General features: G+C 37.2%; 1 protein-coding gene across 9 annotated transcripts in view; it reads right to left on the reverse strand.

Annotated features, from left to right (window-relative positions):
- The window catches only part of Unc5d (unc-5 netrin receptor D), a 531864-nt gene that overhangs the window by 214719 nt on the left and 300110 nt on the right, over positions 1–17035 (reverse strand). For all 9 annotated transcript variants that reach the window (XM_047551326.1, XM_047551327.1, XM_047551325.1 and 6 more), the window contains exon 2: positions 10324–10542. In XM_047551326.1, the coding sequence (XP_047407282.1) occupies positions 10324–10542 (219 nt within the window). The remainder of the gene's footprint in view (positions 1–10323; positions 10543–17035) is intronic.

Raw genomic sequence — 17035 nt, forward strand, 5'->3', positions numbered from 1 at the left:
TTTTGTGTACAAATTAGAAATCAGGGAGTGTCCACAACCAAACCTTCAAATTTGCTAGACCTGAATTATGGTGCCATGGTATTTTAAGGATAACCAGGAGTTTTATTGTGACCAAGAAGGTTAGACATGCAGACATAGAAAAGACTTTAATGAAAGAAAAAGTTTGCACTCAGATATACCAAGAAATAAGAGACACAGCACACCACCCAGGGACACACAGGAAAGTACAAGGGAGTCAGGAAGCAGAAATGGCACGGGAAACGTGGGCAAGAGCCTTTCCACTGTGGTTCCTATGACAGGAAACAGAAAGTGCAGGGTAGGCAGGCTTGCCATTAGCTAGCTCGAATGTCAGTGGGCTCTGGGGCACAATAGCTATCCTAATGGGTCTATGATCTGGTCCTGGGGTGAGGGCAAGGGACCAGTGGCCTAGAGCATAAAAACTCCATAAAAAAGTATGTTGACTCTGGATTGGGTGGTTTGCATATGAAAGGCAAGATTATAAGCAAGTAGTTTGCTAACTACACAAATTAGCAGAACTTATTAGGGTAGTCTTCTTAGGATCAGCAAGGCCCCAATTAAAAACCAGGATTATTACATAGAGAGATGGATGCTGTACTTTAGGAAGCATAAACAGTAAACCAGTCCGACCCCCCCCCCCCCCCAAGATCAGATCTGATCTTACTCCATTCTTGTTATTCAGACCAATCAAGTTTGGGATGAAGACATTTAAATGACAATTTCAATACTAGGATAGTGCAGTTATTAGTCCACTGCAAAAGTTCCCTATGGGGTCAGTGAAGTAAAGTGAATAAAACAGCTGCTCTCAAACTTGGTATATATTTTGCTATATGTAGCATCAAGATGGCAGGCTGAAAGTGATATGACCATCCTACAAAAAGTATATCATCTGCTTGATTAGGCCTTCTTCTAACACCAGGTCTTTAGTTTTGTCAAACCATCCCTTCTAGAACACTTGGAAAAATCATGAATACATTGTATCTATTATAGTTTTCCCTAACATAAGAGCTATTGGAATAGGTCAACATTTTTTTGAAAATAGTATATTCTTTCTCAAATTGTCATTTCCCTTGTGACATGCACACACACACACACACACACACACACACACACACACACTTACTTATGTATATGTGGTCTATGTGTACATATGCATAAGTAGGTATGTATGTGTACATATAAGCACACATGAGAAACATCTAAGAAAAGCACCTCTATTTAAGGAAAGTGCTCCCCTGCCCTCTCTCTCTCCACTGAAGTTCATCCTCCTGTGCTGCAAGCAGAGACAGTCATCTACTTCTACACCTCCAGAGATGGCAGCTAACTTGTTCATAGGAAATGCTATAGTAGAACAAAAATTCCAAGCAAATAAAAGATGGCATCTCATAAATAAGAGTTGCATTGTACCCGATAACTTGCATAACTTTAATAAGCATGGAAAAGTCCAACCCTTTAAATTATTGTGCAAATTATACCCATCAGCTTTTGTTATGGAGTAGAGTCTTACAGAATATAAAAATATGACTATAGTACTGATATGCTAATGAGCTTTCTATGCTGTTGGATGGTTTAGTTGTAGATAGACTAATGTTGGCAGCCGATGAATAATTGCTCTGCGTGTACTAAACATAACAGAGCAGCACAGAACTTCATCATTTGTCAGCTTTATTTGTTTAAATGAGAAAAATGCTGACAGCAGTTATTGCTGTAATCCCCTTATTTATCAGATAGAAAACACTAGTTACTCTTAGCAGGTCTAATCCTGTTGGGAGACTCAAAGTTAGAGAATTTTCCAAATTACTGAAGGTAGATGGGTCACTGTTCAAAGAAGGGAAATGCAAAAGTCAGGAGGAAAGAAATGGAAAGGGGAAAAGAATTAAAATAATTTATTTCTGGTTAACATTTATTAAAAGGGCCACATAGTCTCAGTGTAAAATCTCAACTTGTTCTATTGCAAATAAAGAATTCTGGAATTGTATTTAACATTCAGTACCATGGCCACCCCAGCCCGGTGTCTACTAACAGCTGCCCACACCTTTTATCTACAGCTCATCATCACGCTTCCACAAAGCCCATCAGTAGCATCCTACCGTGGTTATTGTTGCCAATCAGTTCTCAGATACACCTGGCGATGGGCACTTGGGGAAGAATTTGACATGGTTCTCAGATATTTACCTCCCCTCGCAGCTTTATGATCTTCAACCATTTGGAGGTTTTCTGTAGTAGGATGCTCAGCTTACTAAACTGAATAACTACATGAAGGAAGAGAGAGTCCCTCTTTCTCCTCTCAGACATTTTTCATACCTCAAGCCATTGGAAACAGCAGGAGACTGGCAATCTAGGTTTTGGTTGAATTGTTTGATCACCTCTGTCTCTGTGCCTGCTTTCCTGGGCATTTTTAGCTCAGCATTTCACATGCTCTGAGCCACACTTTCCTCATTGTAATCTTTCATAACTGGAACTTAACCAGAAGAATGGTTATCTTGGTTTTTGTGGACCAATCTCCAAAAAAACCATTTCTGTGCAGTATCATGAGTAACAGGACCTTGCTCAGTTCTTGAGTAAAAGAAAAAAACTTAAGCTGTGAAAAAATATCAATCTCTATTGTTTAAAGAGGCTTTGCTTCTGAACAATTGATCCTTAGTGTCTCAGCCCTGCTGATACCCAGATTTGGCTTAGGTGGTCCAGCCTTACTCTGTTGACTTCTGAGTGGACAGAAAACAGCCCATTCAGCTGGAGGAAGTTGAATTCACCATTTATATGAGACAATGTTTTCCACTTATCTGACTAATCTAGGAACAGAGCCCAGAAAACATGCTTGAACAATGAGAAGCTTCCCTATGGTTCAAATAATCATATATTATCATTACTGATTAATCATTATAATATTTATGTGACCCTTTACTTTTATTAATGCCATCATGTACATTATCTTATTTCATCCTAAAACCATGTTACTATTATTTATGTTTTTATTTATGTGATTTTGCTCCAGTTTCCATTACATAAAATAGAGGTCAAAGATGTTTTGAATTTTGTGACACATATTTATTTGAAAAAAATATGTTTTGAGTGACTCATTTGTGCCTACTTCTGTGCTAAGTGGTAAGAATACTCAAGAAGTGTGCAGACTAAATGAGAAGGCACTTCCAGCTGCCCCAACAATGCTGAACAACCCTGCAGAAGCACAAAGAGGGTAGAGGATCACACCAAGGCAGCTCCTAAGCACTCTGTGGGTAAGGAAAAGCTTCTTAGTTGGGTTCAATTCTACCCAAGACCTGAAGGCTCTGAAGTCATCAATATATAGCTTGCTATCTAGGGCAAGTCTCTGGGGGCTCTGGATCCTGGTAAGGACACATGGATATCACAAATATTTGAAACTTCAAAATTCTGGGAAGAATTGCTATGGAAGTGCACCTTCCTATCTTGAGGGAGTTTAGATGTCTCCAGGCCAACATGCTACTGAAAATAGTAAATTAAATATAGATAATTAAAAGGTAGAACTATATTTCATTTTTTTCTGGCAGATGATTAATTAGGGCTAAATGTCTTTTGCTTCTTCATCCTAGCAACAAGATTAAAATGTATTCTGACAAAAAAAAATCATCCTTTGAATGTGCACGTGCACTATGCTTAATGAATACTCTTTAGTTTCCCCAGGATAATAAGCACTTCACATATTCTTCAGAAGCACCACAAGTTCAGACTTAAGTACAGAAAGGAAGAATACACCCAAGCATTCTCGTTTCTTCCACACCAGAGATTAGAACTAATCATCTCAGAGATGTCTGGCAGAGGGAAGCAAATTAACTTGATATTGTTGTCTGATGACAGCCAAAAAGGGAAACTTCAAAGGCAGAAGTGGACACAGGAGGGGAATTTAGAGGACAGTGTCCAGGGAGTTACTCATTCCCATCTCATAGGACAATGTGGGAGAAGTGGTCATGCTTTCCAATCCTGTGGCCTAGTTAGTGACTCTGCATTCCTGTAGTTACTGAAATCACCTTCTGCTAGGCAGGTCTGAAGTCAGTGCAGGTGTCATTCAGCATGGGCCACCCACAGTGTTACTCTGGGCTCTGAGAATGGCATCAAGACTGAATGCACACTGAATGAACTAATCACAGACAATAATAAAATGCTATTCTTTGAAAGTGAGTTATTTGTTAATAATATTGGCCCTCTTTGTCTTTTTGGAATTGTGAAAGTGTACAATGATGAAAGATTTGTCTTCTGAATCATCATCATCAGTCACTTTCCTCATTCCAAAATCATCATCATAATAATAAAATAGCAGACTTACCATTTTGAAGGTTAACCTTGATTGTGTATTTGCTATACATAATAGTGAGTATAGATACATTATCCCTGCAATTTTACACATGGGGAAACTGAGGTAAAAGGAGGCCAAGTGACACATCTATCATAAAAAAAGTCTAAAAGGAGAGTTATATTTCAAACATGTCACCATCTAACACCAATTCTCATGCTCTCAATCACTGAGTGATCTTCAGGGTTTTTGGTTCATTTTGTTTTACATCTTTATAATTCCCACTTCAAACACCTAAACATACAGCTCGTGTTATGTGAACAGAAAAGAACACAAGAAAATCCAAAATCATTGTGCAAGAATTTAGGATTTAGAACAAATCTCTGTTTGATATTGGGAATTGTTATAAAACTGAGGAGCTGCTTCCAGTCAGTGCTAAGGATGGAATGAAAGTAAGTGGTCTGCAGATATTTTTTTGATGTTGTTGTAAGAAAGGTTAAATTAGACTCCAGAGACATGGCTTTCATACTCTGCCACAGGTTATGGAGGGATTCATAATGTTTAGCTGCAAACCTTTTAAGAATTTGTCAGTCTTCTCTGAGAGGCAGAGTGATGAACAAGATGAAACCTAGGGTGGGGAGAGAGGGAGTTTCTATATAAGTGAGTTTTAAACCCACAAACTGTCAATGGAACACTTGAGAGATTGATTCTCTCTATGTTCTGTGGTCTAAAATATATGCTTCCCAAATGTGCTTTGGTGATTTGTGAATCACTGAAAGCAACTTCAAATTAATGGTTTTCTGGAAGATACTATATTCAAATCCTCATCACCAGCACAGCAAAGTTCTGAGATGCTAACTTTAAAGATTTAGTACATTTTTATTTCTACTTTTCTCCCTTTTCTCAACACTATCCATTAACCTTTTATCCCCAAAGAGAGGATCCAGTTGTTTAAAAAGGAAATCACACAAAATAGAGTCCCTGAAATGATATTCTTTAAAAAGAAAAATATTAGTTTATCAGAGTTGAGACTTTTCTCATAACAGGTTGGAATACACATTATTTCACTCATTAGAGTTGGATATCTCTGAGGTAGAATAAGATAAAAGCATAGAGCATTGTTAAGGGAACTCTCATTTTTATTGAACCATAAAGAAGTGGTTTAGCTTATTGATAACTCAAGCTTCCCACAGGCAACATAATCTTGATTGTCAAGATAGGTTTGGCTTCTCATTTTTCTTTCTTTTTTTTTTTTTTTGTCATTTGCTGTTGTATATGAACATGTGAGTGTCTGCCTGTTACATTAAAGCTCAATTTCCATATTACTGAATACACCACCCTTTTCACGAGGGTATGGTTCCTGGGTTGGGATTACCTCTAAATTCTAAGCTTCCAGATGTTAACAAAGGAAAATCTTGGAAAGAAGAATTCCCATATTTCCAAATGAAATGAGGCAGAACAAATGAAAGAGGATCCCTTGGTTTCTGCAGAGAACTGAAAGTGTACATTACTAAGAGGTATAGCCATGTCTGTGCAAACACAGTAACTCATGTCAAATAAATTGTACTTTTTGCAGGAAAGAACTCTAGCTCAGGGTTTTCCAAGCTAAATTGCATGAAAACACACAATCCTTTTTCTTCTTATTTGAACTGTTAGATGACGGGGCCAAATTACCAGAAAGACCAAAGGCAGTTTGCAGCCTTTAACAACTGAAAGGACTTATTGCTTCCAATTTGGAAACACAAAAGATTCTGTGTCTATGCCAAACCCTCTCAGGTCCCATGCATTTCCCATTAGATCTGTGAAGAACGCAAGCCTATTAGTAAAAACTATATCAAAAGTCCCTGATATTTCAGAAATGGAGACTATGTTGTCCAAGAGACATAAGCAGTTACTTCGAATGGGACTTAAAATATATATAGACAATACTTTTCTCTGGCCAAGTGTGGTTCTACTGTCCTTGGCCTCTTAGTGTCATTCAGTCCTGGACTCACAGGAATTATTTTACAGATCCAATCAAAAGCCATTAAGTCTGTAAAGGTAGTCAAGCAGTATTCTCTAGCTCCACACTGGAGAACCCAAGGGAGGTAATGCATCTATTTTTCAATACCTGAGGACAATTTGTTTCCAACCTTAATTGCACTTATGTATTGGTTTGGGGTAAAATATCTCCACTCATCTTGCTCCTGTTTCCACTATTCCACTATTAATACAGAGCTTAGGAAACATAATTGCAGTGTGCAGTAGACAGTGATTTTCATTAACTACACAGAAGAAAACTGTTTAGGGAGAGACATTTCTTTCTTATTGATTCAATCAAAATGACTTGGAAGAAAAGGTTGTGCTTATTAAATTCTTTTCAAAAGGTAACTTAAAATTTAAATTCATTTTCCAACAGCATTTAAAAAGTTGGTATATAATCTCTTCTGATTGTCATTTATGAATTTTTTGTCCTACCCAGTTCCTTTGAAATATCTAACTTTTGTTGGCCTTAAAAAAAGAGAGAAAAAAGTGGAGACTTTTACTTGGAAGTAGAGAATATAATCAACAATGCTCTCTGCAAGACATGGAGTTGCCTAGCAATGCTATGGGAATTAAAAGGGGGAAATAATAACAAAACAGAATGCTGTGAAATTACAAGAGGGTGTACTGTTAAATTGGCTTACAATATTTATCAAGAGGACTTTAAATGAGAATGATATAATAAGATTTTCTAGCTGCGGTATAAAAAATAAGACTGATAGTTTTTCAATGTTCTTCCTTTCATTTAGAGCAGTTTACCCAATGGGATTTGCTATTTTGAGTTCATGACTAGGCAAAATCTAGGACACAGACATTTGAGAATCAATCAAGGGGTCCCACAGAGCCACTGGTATGTGTGTCTTTTCCGGTTGGGTTAAATGAGTATAAGATACATCAACCTTTCACATTCTCCCATTGTTGTGTAGGCTACTCTTTACATGGTAGATTCTGTTCCCTTTGTTATCCTCTCCCAAGTTTCAAAGTCCTCCTGTCAAATTTCCAAGCTAAGATAGGTGAGACTACTATTGTTTCCAACTCAGCCTCTCTCACAACCAAATTTATCCAACCAGGTACAGTCTAGATCCCAACTTGGAGCCCAAAGTCAGAAGCTTGTCTAGCCCCAAGACTCAATTTGTTTTCTTCTTTTTCCTTGATTACGCCAAATCCTTTCAAGAAGGAAAGTTTTCCTGTAATCCCGGAAATGTCTCTACACCTCTGAATGAAATTAATTTTTGTCTAACCATGCCAGAAACATGATATGGATAAGGAATCGTCCTTACAGAGATGGCAGAAACAGGAAAAAAAATAGAAAATAAAGAAATAAAGAAATCCTAATGAAATGCACGCAGTGCTATGCACTTGGGGAACTGAAACCCTAAACAGATTCATGATAGAAGATGATGTGTTGAAATCCAAATTTATATGAAGAAGAGAACTTGTGGGTGTTTTAATTAGAAGGAGAACGTGAATCTGTAGAGAAAAATGGTTTGTGACGTCAAAAGAATATACCCAAAGTTGACATAAGCAGCTATGGTTTCTAGACTATGAATTAGTTGTACCTGTAGATCTCAGAATTTTTAAGGTATAAAATAAGACTGCTAGGTTATCACTAGGATTCCTTGCAGTTCTCACATTTGGATTCCAACACTCTAAGCAAGCTGGGGTCTGAGGAACAATATCTCCAAGACAGGTACCTTTTTAAATTCCTCATATAACTCTAGTTCCAATCCTAAATGAATGGGGGAATTGTGATAGGGCTGTATCTTCAAACTTTTGTATTTCTACTGCAGTTCCAAATTAGCTCAAACTGTATAATGATTAGCACTCTGCATGTGTATAAAAAGTATAAAATGTTTAGTTCTTTACCCTTTCCTTTACTGACTTCTAGGCAGAGACAGAGTGTAAGCTGAATATGATTTTGAACAGTTTCTCTTTACTCTAGAACTCAGTCTACTCTTAGAGTTCCTTCTTCCTTAGATGCAGATATTCTCCTCCCTTGCTCCTGAAGAACATGTGTCTAGATGATTTTCCTTTTCATATGAGCCCTTCTCTTATACTAGCCCCTCATCTCCCTGGCTTCATTCTTCTCTTTGTCTCTGCATTCTGCCAATTTCTACAAATGTATCTCTTCTTTAGATTCCATAAGCATTTGAAGCTCAGTTAGTTCAAACAATGATCTCAGATTTCTTTTCTTGCTGATTTAATTATCCCTATTAATTGCACTCCCCTTCGAGTAATAGTTTAAATTTTATTCCTCCCCTGTCTTCATTCACTCAGTCAGCTATAAAGTCCTGTTATTAAATAGTCTTATATCAATGTGTATTAACGTGTTCCTTATACCAGGCATCTACTTCCTACATCTGTGGCCATTATTCCAGAAACAGACCTTCCCTCTTCTCATCTGAGCTCTCCATATCTAATTTCCTCATTCTTCCTTCTCCTTCCCATTCCGGACACTTCTGCAAAATTCAACCTCCGAAGCATAACTTCAGCCCTCACACTCTCACAAAACAATACAATCACTCTTGGTCACCATCAGCACGTCCATAAAATTAAGTAAAGAACTCCTCACTCTGGCATTGGAGGCCTTCCATGCCATTAATTTAACTAAATTTTCTAGCTGTCAGCTGCTATTCTACTACATTAATTTTATATTTCAACCAAAACAAATTTCTTGCTGAACACATACTTAGCTTTCTCTGATTAGTTAACATTCGTGGACTTCAAACCACTGGCACTCTTCTCCCCTCCACACAGTGTAGCACCAGTTATACCTGTTTGGATTCTTCATTCATCAATGTCCCTTTCAAATGCATTTTTACAACACTTTTCCTAACAGTTCTGGTAGATGTGATCTTTTCTTTTAATCCTCTGCAGCACCACATTCCTCTATTCAGACATTTATCCTAACTTCATTTATACTAGTCATATTTGCTTGACTTTTTCCATAGCTGTAAAGCCCACCTACATGAGCTGCATCTTGACTATCTTTGAATTCTCTGAAAGACCTAGCCCAATACACCGGAACTTATTGGTATGGTGTTAATACTCTGAGCTCACTTAAGACTTTCTAATGATACTGACGTTTTCTGACTTGTTCAAAGCCTAATATCTAGTGTGGTGACCAAACTGAACTAATAAAGTCAATAATCTAGGCTGAGACCAGACTGGATCTGGTTTGAGGGACCAAAGTTCAAAAGTATGTATTATTTATGCTACATACTAAATGATAAAAATTATAATTTCTGAAAGTTTTTAGTCAAACCATCTTATACTAAGATCCATCACAAGCACTTAATTTACTTAAATTGTGGTGGTTTCTCTGTATATAAGAAGGTAATAATAGCATTACGTACTCCAATAGGCTGCTGTAAAGACTGAGTGAGATGTCTACCAAATGCTTAGATAAGGCCTTGTTTTTTGTGAATACAATAAACATAAGCCAGTATAATATCAGCCAAACTATTAATAAAGATGGTCCTGAAATTCTTTCATATCAGAGATCCTGCTAGAATATAGGATCTAATTTGGGATCTGTCAATACACAGTAATCAAAAAACCTTTAAGAGTACTCAAAAGCTACCAACTGTGGATAATAAAGTACACAAGAGTAATATATAGGAGGAACCACTAAAAGAAATTAAAATTTGGTGATTAAAAATGTGTTTAATGAAAGATTTAATATTTGTCTCAAAATATTTAGAATTCATAAGAAGAAAACAGAAACTAAAGTTAATATTCCAATGAAAATATTAACTTCCATCCAATGTTAAATGTTGAAAGCTATGAAAGATACATAAAGCAAGAAAAATGCCTCTGCAGCATATTGGGATAGTCTATCAAAGGAGCTGTGGAATCATTTAAATGTAAGACTTCATCTTCAGTGTCTGGGATGATGTTAATATACATTCATTCAAATAAAGTGATGGCAGGTGGTCTCCAGTCTTTCCCACACATGGCAGCATGGGGGAAGTGGGGAGCTGTCATGGAGTCCTCAGAAAGCTCTGCACTCTTACCTGAACTCTCATCCAGGCTCTCCTCGGAGACGTGTTCATTTTGATGAACCCACTCGCCATTGCACTTGAAGAATATCTGCATGGCTGGCCTTGCTTTGCACCTGAGTGCAATAGGGTTGCTCTTGATAATATAAGCATCGTCTGGCTCCTCTATGAAATGAGGCAGTGTCCCTGGAGCTGATGGGATGGATTCAGGAAGAACTTCTCCATTGTCGGTTCCTACAAAATTGAAGAGAACATCAGAACACAGCTTAAACTGAGTTTATAAATGAGAACACAGTATTGAACTCACACCATCTTTAGTAACATAGGCTGGAAAACTCATCATGTTAGTATGATATGCCTGAAAGACTGGCATAGGTGAAAATTTTCTAGAAGCTGAGGCAGCATAATATGGTGCCTTCAGGTGGACATACCTTGTCTGTTGGACAAATGAAAATAATGGCTATGAGAACCCTAAAACTTCAGTTTTGAATCTAAGTGTTATAGGAAGAACTGAGATAAATATTTGTGGGGTTGGTTTAACCTCAAATTCACGTTGGTAAGTCATCATCTCAGAAGAATCAATGAAGATAGCAAACTGTCTCAAAACCTTGAAAAAATGAGGAGAGTTGATATTGTTCTCCCACATTTGAGTGAACAATGGTGATGATGGTGGAGGGTACTCAATTAGAAGATAGCTCCTCAAATTCAAAACTGTCTCCTTAAAAACAAAACAAAACAAAACAAAACAAAACTATGAAACTGAATTATCTGACATACTATTTGGATAACTCACTAACTTACTGCCTCTTCAAAATGAATGTGAGTTCATTCTTTTTGCTTTTAGCCCACTCTCTGCCCCCAGCATGTCAACATCACACACTATGGATTGCACTAACCAAGGCTGAGAACTAAAACACACTACTAAAATAGTTGTAGTTAGCAGCTATGATGATATCTGTTCAAAGGGAAGGCACAGATAGGGGTCTCCCTGACCTCAGAGAATCAACAGAGCATTATTAAAAGGAAAACGTCAGAGCCAAGATTTTGCTTCCTGCCTCTTCTCTACATTTAGCAAAGACTAAAGTCCCTGGAAACACCACAGGATCAGGGATAGAGGGGTGTGAGTGCTGAGCATCGAGGAGACCACCAGAACAAGTATTCTGTGACTTCCAAAGGCCATCCCACTAAAAGAACAAAGAAAGCAAAATCTTAATACCAAGATCAACTAAGCTATGGAAAGGTCTTTAAACCAAATCAATGTTCAAACCTAAACTGAGGAAAGTCACCTAGTGAACTACTGGAAGAACAATCCTAACCATCAGATCCAACTCCCAGGACAGAGCCTGTGTCCCAGCTTGGCTTTCTGTATGCCATCAATGACATTAGAACAGAGTTTACTATTCATACTTAAATCAACAACTCAAATCAGTAAGCACTGTCAAAGGTAAACGTAATTCACTAATTTTAGGGGTAATATTCTGCTTTAAGAACATTTAGGAAGAATTCCCAAATACTAAAAAACAAAGGTTGAGCAGGAAGCATGGACTTTAACATGCATTTTATATAATGAAGAAAATAAAAGACACTGAGTTATGAAAAGTCTCCTTACCATAGGAAACACACAAGCAGGATTTGCCACTGCAATGAATTAAACATAATAATACCTTGATTCTCCCAAACAAGATTTTCTCCCCATTAAATACATGTTAAGGGGAAAAAACCAGCCTCAAATAACAAAGAGCTTAAGGGACTATAAGCCTTCCATTTGCAATGGAAAAACTAACTCATGTGTAAGCAATTGAAAGCATCAAAAAATATCATAAAGCAAGTACACTAAAAGGTAAGGACAAAGAGTTTATTTCATAAAATTACAATAAAGTCACTCAGAAAATAAAATGTATATATGTCACCAGGAGTAAGAGCAATTTCATCATAGAATTACAAGAGGGGGGGTGTTTTAATACATTAAATTTGTTTACAATGGACTTTGTAAAATGTTTATTAATTTATTTTATTACTGATGCTCATACCAGTTTCCATCTTTGATAAATACCAAGTCCCTACAAGATCTGTAAACCCATGCATTAGAGGAAATGACAAAGGTATTAAAAGATTTTATGTGGGCATCAAAAGCTCACACACCCACCTGGGGCTTGAGCTACAACCAAAGTAATTCATTACTGCATTAGAGGGTCACCTGATAAAGCTTACACAGTATACCTGAACCTAGAAAGGTAGCCTGAGTGAGCAGACATAAATTTTGATAGATGCATTTTTGCTTAACAGGTAGGAATGCATATGCATGTGTCTGAAGTAACTATCTGAAAAGGGAGGGGGTGAGAAAGGAGTCATAAGCTCTAAGTTAATAACAAGAGCACATTTATCCATTATAAATAAAATGGCAAAAAAACACAGGCAGTAGATTACACAATAAATCAAGTTTTAACTATCCAAATCACAAAACAGATCTAAAAGCAATTAGTTTACCCTCTTGCCATTTTATTAATGCCTTTTAGATAAAGTATGCAGGAGAGACGAATGAAAAAGTCTGAGGGTAAGTGTCCTGGCTGCCCAAGGACCTTCCTTAAGAGTCAATCAATCTTAATGTTCAGAGGAGAGAAAGAAAAAAGTAGAATGGAACATTTTATCTTAATTATTATTGAAGCAATGTCAAAACCATGCATACATAAAAGGCTGGGATCCATGAAAACAAGAAACAAAGGAAAATGATTTATTAGAATTGCAGGGAGAAGGTGAGAGATTATATGTATATTTTTATACATATTATCTTTTAACTGCATCCTTCCAACAAATAAAGGAGATAAGTTGGAAAAGACCCATGAGATATTTTCTCTGTTTTTGCTTTGCATAGTGAAGTGTTCGGAGTGACATTTATCTAATGCTATCTTTCCAGGGAATTCCCCTTCTCCCCACTCACCCATGGGGTCAAGCTCTAATCCTGGGACAGCAACACCCAGTCTGAGGTTGGATTCCTCACAGTCAGGAGGCTGGATTCCCCAGCAGGCTGCCTCTTCAGAATACTCCTTCCTGACCCACAGGGCCAGGACACCTTCTCCCTCTCACCATCCATGCCCATCATGCTCAGCTCTACCTAGTGGTTTGGAACTGAATTCTTCAGGAAATTCTTAGGAAATTCTTCAAGGAAAGGGAAGGGAAGAAAACAGAGGAATAGGTGCTGCCATGGGCACCATTTTAGAGGCTTGAAGTTGCTGACAGATTTCTGTTGATCAGAAGGGAGTCGAAGCGGGGAAAGGTCATTTACTTGAATAAATACTTTTATGGGAGACTGCAAGAATGCTTTTCTGCTCCCAGGTAAATTGTAATCTCAATACATTTACAATTACTTTATAATTCAGATAACAGTTTTAAGATCTCGTGTGACAAATGCTAGTGACAAAGGCTACCCAACCGCCTTCTTCCACATCACTTCTACAGGAGATTCTGGAAAAGTCACAGGACTCAGGTGACATCCTTGGGGGTGGGCATGGTAAAGTGTCACTCATCTAGCCACTGAGTCATAAAACAGACACTTGCACAAAAGCTCTTATTTCCCTGATTAAAGGTGTGGGTGCTACTGTCCCTGTGTTCCTTAACTAGGGAAGGTCATGAGGAAAAGTGCAGAAGGAACCGTCCAGTCCCTCACTGTTGAAGTCCCACAGTGACATGGCTGAGAACCAGAACCAACACCAGGAGACACCCATCCCACATGGTAGTAGATGGCTTTTAACAAATCCCTATTCACTTAAAATGACTGATTGTCAGATTTTTCTGCTATTTGTGGCAAGAACCATTCCTCATGGATGCAGATGAATCTTTCTCCTTAAAGAAAGCCAGATCTCTAAGCTTCATCCCAATGCCAACAGCATTTAAGGAAAGGGTTTTGGTAAGTTAAGGAATGTGAACACTCTGCCAGCAATAAGTACAAGTAAGAACTTCCACTTACTGCTTGGTACAGGTCATGCAATAGACCTCTACCTAGATTCAATCATTTAAGCTTAATGGTGACGCTCCCAGGCCAGTATTGAAACATCCCATTTTGCATTTGAGGAAATACTTGGATTGTATGTCTAGTCTAGTAGAGGGTGGACTCAGAATTTGAACACAAGTATCTGACTAACCAGCTCACAATTCCATTTTCATTCAGATGACAGAAACTGCAAGCCTGCTACTGTGATTTAGTGAGTGTCTGCTTGCAGTTCATAAAACTGAAAGAAAATGAAATAAAAGGATACATTATCTGCATGGCATCTCACCATTTCCATTAAATATGACATTTGTCTTAAAGATCATTCAGTTACCCTGTCAGCTGGCCTGTGAGGACAGGACAGAGTGGTTGTTATGGACACATCCCAGAGAAGCTTTTGAAAAATAAATATTTTCAAAAGAACAGCAAGTACTCAAACAACTCTATTCAACTTACGAGGCATCCTCACCAAAGTTAGAAATAAATGCAGGGAACGGAGTGTAGATCAGTGGTAGAATACTTGCCTGGCATGTTTAAGGTCCTGAGTTTAATCAAAAATAGAAATGGAAGAAGTCAAAGAAGAGTTGCTATTTGAAAAGAGGATTTTTCAAGGTATCATTTGGAAACCCATATTCCTTTTTAAGCAGGAATATTGAGTGACCACACCTTCAACTAAAACACAGGGACTATAACAGAAGATAGTGAACCTCTGCAAAAAAAAGGGGGGGGGGGAGGATGGGGACAGAAACATTGTCATTCCTTCCCTTTTAACCACAAAAAAAATTGATATTGACAACTTGGTATATTAAATAAGTAATGGAAATGGACACATTGTGTGTCATAGTTACCACAAATTGGGATTCACCAAAACTTGGAATACCACCCATGGGCTGATATGAGGAGTAAAGTTGTGCTTCAAAAGGTTTTGAGTAGTTCTAAGTTAAACTTGTATCTTTTTCTAGGGAGGACACAACACTTAAATGCACTTTTTTTTTTCTCTATCTCCTCTCTCCAGAGTATGCTTGTATTTTCACTATAATGGTATTTGTTTCAAAGTGTGACCAGCAACCACAAAATAATGCAAACACTCAATCTCGTGACACAGAAGAACTTTAGAATCAAATCCCCAGACAAAGTCTGGTTCACTGTGACCTTACATTTGGCACCTGACCTTGAGGGCCTGTTTTCCTTACCTATAAAGACAGATGACTAAAATCTGCTAGTATTTTGTGATGTTAAAATGAGATAATATATCTAAGAAATGTAGCAAATGATTAAATGCTACATAAATATCATGTGCTACCACTACCACCACTTTCATCATAAACTATAGCATAAATAGAAGAGACTTATAATTTTGATCCCTATGATTTCAAATTCCCAAGCTTCTTTTCCTAAGACTTATATTTTGATTTTGTGCTTACTATTATCATATTCTTCTCAGTCCCTGTGATATGAACTGCTGTTTACACATTTTTTTTTAATCTTCTTTGCTACCTATAGAGATGTTAGTAAAATTCTTTTAGGTTAAGAACTCTGAAAACAAGCAGCAAAGCACTTAACTAGTACACATATAGCAAATTGTTACACCACATACCAGGCACATGGCTACCCTGCAAAGCAGGGCGATGGAAACACACTGAATTTCCTGTTGGCCGGATCCCAAAGCTATTGACTTTCTTAGGCAAGTAGTAATTACACTTAGGAGATTTCATAATATCCCAGGGCCCCTCTCTCTGATATTTAAATGAAGTAAGGTACCTTATAAATAGCTCTTTAAATTCCATTCATGATTTGTGAGCATAGCTGATCCATACCAATATGTAAGTCAGAGGAGAAAGTCATACCAAAGAAAACACGTTACATAATCTAAAAGACAACACAATAGGTCTGGGTTTTTTATTTTGTTTATGTAAATGTGACGTCTCCATATGGTTACTTAATTAGATACCGGATGCATTGTACCCATTTAATGCAGAACAACAGTCAGAAGTTTACATAACAACTAGTTAATACAATTTATGAAACAGACTCTTTCCTTAGGCCCCAATAAATGTTCTTTTTTAAGTTTTATTTTTTGATCAGGAAACTAATTTGCCTCCTTTCCAACCTCTTAATAAAGATGGAAATATTTTGTGGAAATATTTTGTATCACCAGATTTTCATAGTTCACCTTACCTGTGCTGATTTTATATATTGTCAGTCAAGGACATTATTTCATTGAGCAGATCTTAAATTCTACATGATGAAAGATGTAAGCAATGCTTACAGTACATTCAAAGAAACTGTAAGGGTCATTATTAAATCTTGAAACAAAGAACTCCAAAATTCAGTATAGCTTACAAGAGCATATTATTATTCCCCAAATTATCACAATTTAATTTAAAATATTCAATTAAATATATAATTGATCCTTCTGCCTCAGCCTCCTGGGTCACTGGGATTACAGGAGTGTGCCACTGCACAGAGCTATAATATGTATTCTTAACAGACATATGTATGTAGTTACTAAGATTAGATAGTATTCTAGGTACTGGGTATGGAACCATGACTAAGACATAGTTAACTTTCCTTAGGAGCTCACAAACTAAAAATAGTTACAGAACACAGACAAAATGCTAACAGTGGAGTCTTAAAAATCTATGAATGAGGAAAGAAGCAAACAACAAATATGCCCTACAGAAAAAAAAAAGAAAGGTAATTAAATCAAAGATTTATAAAATTTATTCATTTAAAAATGGA

Source organism: Sciurus carolinensis, chromosome 4, assembly GCF_902686445.1.
Source record: "Sciurus carolinensis chromosome 4, mSciCar1.2, whole genome shotgun sequence".
NCBI classification, from domain to species: Eukaryota; Metazoa; Chordata; class Mammalia; order Rodentia; family Sciuridae; genus Sciurus; species Sciurus carolinensis.